Below are 7,626 nucleotides of genomic sequence, written 5' to 3'. Positions count from 1 at the left end.
AAAGCTCTCAAAAGCGTTAAAGAAAATGACAAAAGCAAGTAGGGAATCCAATTTATTAAAATCCTATATTGAATTCATGAATGCAAGAAAGGGCACCACATTAGCCCCCAACCCCCCCCCCCTCCTACCCACGCCAACCGAGCGGGCCACATTGTCTCATATTCCACTGCTCAATGTCCCTTAGAACATGGAGGAAATTATGGTAGCTTTGTTTCCTTCCTATAAAGTTCTCTATTTTCGCTCTCCTTCCACTTACTACTACTCCCTCATACTCTTATTCTCAGTTTTCATGGAAAATAAATAGACGAAAGAAAGGAAGAATTTTCTTAGAAATCTCGATAAAGTTGATTTTTCAAGAGAGGAGAGAGGGAAAAATGGATATTGAAGCGGTAAAGTGTGAGTGCTGTGGATTGAAAGAAGATTGCACACAGGACTACATAAGCGAAGTAAAAGCGAAATTCAACGGAAAATGGCTATGTGGTTTGTGTTCAGAAGCCGTAAGAGATGAAGTTAAAAAACAATTTGGGATGGATGAAGCTCTTAAGGCTCACATGTCATTTTGTCGAAAATATAAATCAAATCCAGCTATTCGAGTTGCCGATGGAATGAGGCAGATGCTAAGAAGAAGATCGGGTGACATGTCATCATCTCCATCTTCATCAACTACATCGCACGTAGGAGATGAATCAACATTTTCTTATTATTAATTTTGGCAAAAGGGGTCTGATCAAGCTTCCTTACCACTCCCCAGTTCGACTCAGGTCTCGATATAACAGCCTTCCTATGGCCAAATTTTATCTTGTCTTGTTTGTATAGAGATGTTATTTCAATGGAGGTTTTGTCTTCGTTTCCTTTTTGTTTTTTATCTACCATATTCACATATTTGTGGAAAAGGGATTTTTATCTTCATTCCATTAAATTATTTATGAATCCAATCAAAGTCATACATGCATAAGTACTATTCATTATTATCCAACATTTGGTGGAACTACCACTATTTCTCTTGACTCATGCTATTTAACGTCACTTGTGTTACAATATCAGTTTAGATGACTTTAAGTGTCATTAAATGATAGGAACAATTAAATGAGTCACATAATTCCACATTTTATTGAGCTCATTACGAATACTGGGTTTTACGACAATCATTTGAGGCAGGAAATCTGCTACAGAAAGACATCAAGCCACCAAGTATATAAAAAATTTGTTAACACTTTAAATATACCTATCAAAGAGGATGAGAAAACGCCCCAGGAAGCTAACCCTATAATGAGGAGCAGATAAGAACATTGATTACAAACATCGATCTGTTCAAACTATACTTGAGATTTTCTGCAAAGTTGTTCTATATTTGGAGAATAAGTTTAGTGGGATAATAATATAATCTTAGAACCAAAAAAAAAAAAAAAAAAATGTTACTTTATTGAAGGATTATTTATGTGATAAACTCAATGAACATGGTTGAAATCCCATTTGTTGGAATTAATGCTTGGACCACTCTATTTGTCTACTTTGTAGTTTATCAACCCCACCTCCATTTAGTCAAATTAACTGATTTACGGCCTAAGGCTACTAAAGGGATGTTTCTTCTTTGGCAAATAAACGTGTTTACACTGCATTATTGCGATGGGGGCTATGAGCCAAAAAGTATTATTGCTAATGAAGACCAAATTGCACCAATCTATTTCATTGGATGTATTGTTGGCGCAAGGATATAAAGCCAAATGAAAAAGAAAATTCGTAAAGCTCTTGGTGGAAAAAATAGTGAAACAATATGGCACTTGATTTGCACTATTAATCTTTTGTCAAAATCATTCAAATTTCATGCTATTCTACTTTTGGACACTTGACTAAAATTAAATTTAATTTCTTTTTGAAATAAGATTTATTTACCATTCTCGAAAGCAATTAGTTAATTTGGCATGTGTTTGCAAATGTATATGAACAATTAGAAAATGAGTTGTTGATAATTGAATAATACGTGTAATTAATTTTTATTAGTGTCAATTGTCAAACATAAGTTATTAAAATGATGTCACAATTCTTTTCTGTAAGTATTATGCCATAAATTCAATCGATTTAGGTTGTAAACACTTTTAATATGTTTAATACATTTATTTTTGGCAAGATATATTATTTATTTAAATTAATAATCTGATGAATAACGTTAAATAATAGAGTTCGAAGATTCAAGTTTCAGTAATTTGTAAATCAAAATGAATTGTGTTTGTGATATGCAAATTACATATACTTGGATCTTAAATAATTCGTGGTCATAAGTAATAACGAGATACTGACATCGTTATTACGGATAGACCATCACGTGTGGCATTTCTTCTGTGAACTAAGTAGCCGATCTCACAAGTTAAAGTGTGGATACACTTAAATAAACGAGTTGATGTTTTGTTATAGAACAAAATATCGGAGACCCGCTAAGAAATTTTGCATGGATAACTATCTAAGTGTCAGTGGTTAATCTCTAATGTTCAATAGTGGAATTGGTCCTTGACTTGAGGTCGTCATAGTGTCTTATATGAAGATAGTCATACTTTGACAGTGTTGGATGTTGCTCTGTCAAAGGTCGCTAATATGGCATCATTCGGGTATGTCAAGAATCATATGAAGGTTATGAATGACAAATAGAGGATTCGTTACTCTTAGACAGTAAGATATTATGATCTGCATTTCATTCAATTAAGTCAATAAGGAAATTCTTGGCCAAGGTATACTCAGAAGTCGAAAAGGAATTTTCGACTTATGTAGACTTAATATGGAATGAAAGATATGATCGATGATTGAGATTGATCGGATCATACTCGTAATTGATCAGATTATATTGATGAAATGATTATAGTTTCATGAAAAATGAACAGTTTGGCTTTGTCATACCACGTGACATTTTCCGTCACATATATTGCTCTGACACATTGCTAGATGTCAATTTGAGACAACGAGTGTAAATTGGTGATAAATTAAAAAGGTGTTTTAATTTAACAATTTTGATTAGATTAAAATAATATTTCACGTCTTATGTATTGTGATCGGGAACTTGATAGGTCGCACACAAAAGAGAATTGGAAGATTGTAATTTATCGATTAATTAATTTAATAAATGTTGGATAAATTAATTAATTGAGTTGGTTATTTATAGACCCGAATTAATTAATTGAATTAATTAATTTACGGACCAAATTTAATTAAATGAGTTAATTAAATATTAGATCGGGTCAGGCCAAGCTCATATGGGCTAATATAAATACGTGACTAGTGTTTTCAATTCGTAGAGATTCTTATAATTCTTGCTAACATAAGAGGAGAAAACCCTGGTGGTTACAATCTGTTCTTTGTGTGGAATTTATTGGATGTTGGACAATTAGACAGTTGTGGGAGACAGATCAAGGTTGTTAGAACAAAGATTAAGCAAAGGAGTTTGCAAATCTAAAAAGGTATAACTTTTATCATAATTCTTATCTAAATACAAAGATGAATCCTTGTGGGAATTGAAATTCGTTTTTAATTTTCGCTGTGCATGTTTAATTAGATTCCTAATAGTGGTATCGGAGTCAAGTTGTGTTTGTGAGGGATTGATTTATATATTGATTAAATCAAAAGTTGATCTATCTATGCCTTTCTTGATCTAGAAATTATTGATTTATTTTATGTTCACAATTAGTTTTGAAAAAAAAAAAAAAATTGGATCTGGGGGGCTTGCCGTCGCCATCTCAAGTGGCGACTGCAGGAGTCGCTGCTACAAGCGGCAGGCTCTTGCCACACCAGCGTCAGTAGATGAAGTAATAGAATAAAATTAAAAAATTTTTGGGTTTCTGTAGAATTAGATTGGAGATGGGGGCTCCTCTAAAATTTATGAATTTTTGAGGGGGGGCTCATGCAATTATGAAAGTGGCTAAAATTTGCAATTTTAAATGGAGGACTTGTCATGAATTTTAGAAGTAGAGGCCCTTTTTTTAATTTTAACTTGGGTCAATTATAATTTTCAAAATGCGTTTTGGATTTTGGTTTTAAAATTGTGTTTTCAATAGGATTTGACCCATGTTTTAATTTGGGCCCAAAATTGGAATTTTGTTTAAAACTGATGACTCTCATATTTTGTTAAAATTAGATTTTAACTTAATTATTTGATTTTGATCCTGAATTGAATTTTGTTTTATTTAGGTTTTTTTGTCCTAAATTAAAATGTTAATTCAATTTTATTAGAGTTGGACTCTAATCTAATGTTAATTAAAATTTGATTTTAATTAATATTATTTTCTCAATATATTTTGAAATTAGAGTTGGACTCTAATTTGTTAATTAATTAAAATTTGATTTTAATCATCCCACTCTAAAATTTTTTAAAGAATTAGAGTTGGACTCTAATTTAATATTTAATTAAAATTTGATTTTAATTAAATAACTTCGCCCAATATTTACTATAATTCGGGATTTAATTAAAAATTTCATTTTAATTAAATAGGCCCGCCAATTAAGTTGATTGATTAATATGATTAATTAATTATTTTATTGTTTTGATGCATTTACTTAAATGAGTTTTGACGACTATAATTGCTAGATTCTTAAGACATTGCATATAGTATTAGATATTATATAGGAAATATTTATGTGATGAATATCTATTAATGATCCGATTATGGACTGGATCATGTGGATGTGTTGAATGGCTGATTTAATCCTTGTTGTTTTATGGGTCTTCCAGCTCTTAATTGTTATGGACCTGCGAGTCCGTTATTATTATTGTTGTTATGGGCCTGCGAATCTGTTGTTGTTGTTATTATGGGTCTGCGAGTCCAATTTTATTTAGGCCTGCATATCAACTAGTATAGGATACAGGTTGTAGCTGGACTTATTGCAGGCACAAGAAAATGAGGAAACCATGAAGATGGTGCATTGATATTGATTCAATGCTATACTCCCTTGGAATTGACCAACTAGTTTTCCTCTTGGCTTGGAAAAACTAGATAGAATAAATCCATAATCATCCATACTATTATATGTATATTTATTTGCATAGTTGATACATGATTATATATATACACACACAATGAGACCATTGCATGATAAGTCTCTCGTTAAAATATTAAGTAGGTATTATTTGCCTTCCATCATTATCGTGAAAAACGAGAATTCTAAATCGTTCTCAGCTCGTTGTGTACACTCAGGCTGGTCTATTAGGGATATGTTTGACACTATGAAATATTTGATATTTTTTAATGATGGGTTTGATTTAACTAAAATTTATCTTTTGTTGAGTACACTCAAGGAGATAAGTTTTAGAGGCATATTAAACTAACATATAAGATATTTAAAGACAAGGAGTTGTCAACTTAATGATTTGAAAGTTGTATAGAGATACAATTGATTATAGTATCTGCCCGAATTTTTTATTAAGGTTTGTTGATATAATAAATGGGATTCCAACCTACTGGAAATCAAATGTGGATTCCAATAATTTATGTATGAGGGTCATAAATTCATTTTAAATAGTGGCAGCACGTTTAATTAAAGTCCATATTAAATTTGTGCAATGCATTACCATACATATTAATTCTCCATTTTTCGTCATTTACAGTTTTTGAATCATGAGTAATCATATGAATTTGAAAGGTATACTGGATGCCAACAAAATGATCGGATCAAATTTTCTCGATTGGCACCACAATTTGAGAATCGTTCTCAAGCATGAAAAAATTGGATATGTCATTGAGCAACTCCTTCCAGAGGTACCTATTGAAAACTCCACTGAGCTGCTTACAACAAACACTGTGATGACGATAACACTGTAACATGTGTGATGCTTGTAGCTATGTCACCTAAGTTGTAGAAGCAATATGAGGGTATGGATGTTTATACTATGATTTTTCATCTCAAGAAGTTGTATGATGAACAATCATGTGTGGAGAGGTATGAGACCTCCAAGCAACTGTACCGGTGCAAAATGACAGAAGAATTTTCAGTCAGTGCTCATGTGCTGAAAATGATTGGTTTCATTCAGAAATTGGCTCAATTGGGTTTTATCATGGACCACGAACTAAGTATTGACTTGATTCTACAATCTCTATCAGAGAGTTATTCATAGTTCATCATGAATTTCAATATGAATAAGATCCAATGCACACTCCCTGATTTGCTTAATATGTTTAAGACTATGGAGCCCAATGTCAAGGTTAGCACTGGGCATGTCTTAGCCATTCAATTCTCCAGGGCACTAAGGGGAAGACCAATGGAAGTTTTAAGAAAACATCCAAGAAGGAAGGACAATAACAAAGTAGTTAAAGCGAGTAAGGACAATACCAAATCTAATGACCCATGCTATCACTGTGGAGTGAAAGGTCATTGGAAGAGGAACTGTTAGGCTTATCTCGTAAGCTTGAAGGCAAAGAAGTCTTCTAAAGCTTCTACTTCAAGTATTGTTGTTATCAAGGTTAATATGTCTACTTCATTAGTTTCTTGGGTATTAGATACCAGATGTGAATCTCATATTTGTATAAATATGTAGGGACTAAAGAGAAGTAATCCACTGTGGAAAAAGAGATGTTGAGCTGCGCGTGGGAAATTGAGTAAGAGTTGCTGCATTAGCTGTAGGGATATACTTTTTACCATTGCTTTCGGGCTTAGTATTAGAATTAAAAAAGTGCTATTTTATTCCCGTCATTACTAAAAACATTATTTTTATTTCGTGTTTGGACATGAATGATTTTTCAATTAATGTTAAGAACAATCGTTGTTCATTTTATAAATATGAGATCTTTTATGGTTGTGGTGTGTTGCAAAATGGGGTTTATATTCTTATACTAAGTCATCTATTATGAGTATAGAAAATAAAAAGCATAAAAGTTATAATCTAAGTAATATCTATCTTTTGAATTGCAGACTAGGTCATATCAACGGCAAACACAATTTCAAATTACATAAAGATGGATACTTGAGGTCAACTGATATTGAATCATTTGACAAATGAGAGTCGTGCCTATTAGGCAAAATGACCAAATTTCCTTTTACTGAAAAAGGAAAAAGAGCTGCAGAACTACTTGGACTAATACATACTGATGTATGTGAACCCAGATCAATAATCACTAGAGGTGGTTTCTCTTACTTCATCACATTTCTAGATATGGTTATGTATATTTGATGAAATTCAAGTATAAAACATTTGAAAAGTTCAAAGAATTCAAATTTGAAATAGAGAAATAGATAGGTAAAAATATTCTCATGCTGAGACCGGATCGAGGTGGAGAATACTTAAGGGAGAATTTTTAGATTATCTAAAAGAGAATGTGATTCTGTCGCAATGGACTCCGCCATATACACCGCAATATAATGGTGTATCTGAACGGAGGAATCGCAAATTGTTAGACATGGTGTGATCAATGATGAGCCATGCAAATATCCAAAAATCGTTTTGTGGTTATGCACTAAACGCTGCATGCTATACACTGAATTATGTCTCATCTAAATCTGTGAACAAAACTCAATACGAGTTTGGAGAGGAAAAATACCCAACTTATCTCACATGAAAGTTTGGGCCTGTGACGCTTATATGAAGCGAAATAATTGGATAAATTTGAGGCTAAATCTGATAAATACATATTTGTGGGATATCCAAAAGAG

General features: G+C 32.4%; 1 protein-coding gene across 1 annotated transcript; it reads left to right on the top strand.

The window, feature by feature from the left end:
* Positions 1–214: 214 nt before the first annotated feature.
* LOC111371240 lies at positions 215–893 on the top strand. Its single transcript, XM_022993130.1, has one exon. The coding sequence runs from the start codon at positions 375–377 to the stop codon at positions 705–707; it is 333 nt and encodes a 110-aa protein (XP_022848898.1). The 5' UTR covers positions 215–374; the 3' UTR covers positions 708–893.
* The last annotated feature ends 6,733 nt before the right edge of the window (positions 894–7,626 follow it).

This window comes from Olea europaea, chromosome 22, assembly GCF_002742605.1.
Source record: "Olea europaea var. sylvestris chromosome 22, O_europaea_v1, whole genome shotgun sequence".
In the NCBI taxonomy this organism is placed as follows: domain Eukaryota; kingdom Viridiplantae; phylum Streptophyta; class Magnoliopsida; order Lamiales; family Oleaceae; genus Olea; species Olea europaea.
Note: the sequence above shows the minus strand (reverse complement) of the source record. Positions and strands in the feature narration are given on the sequence as shown.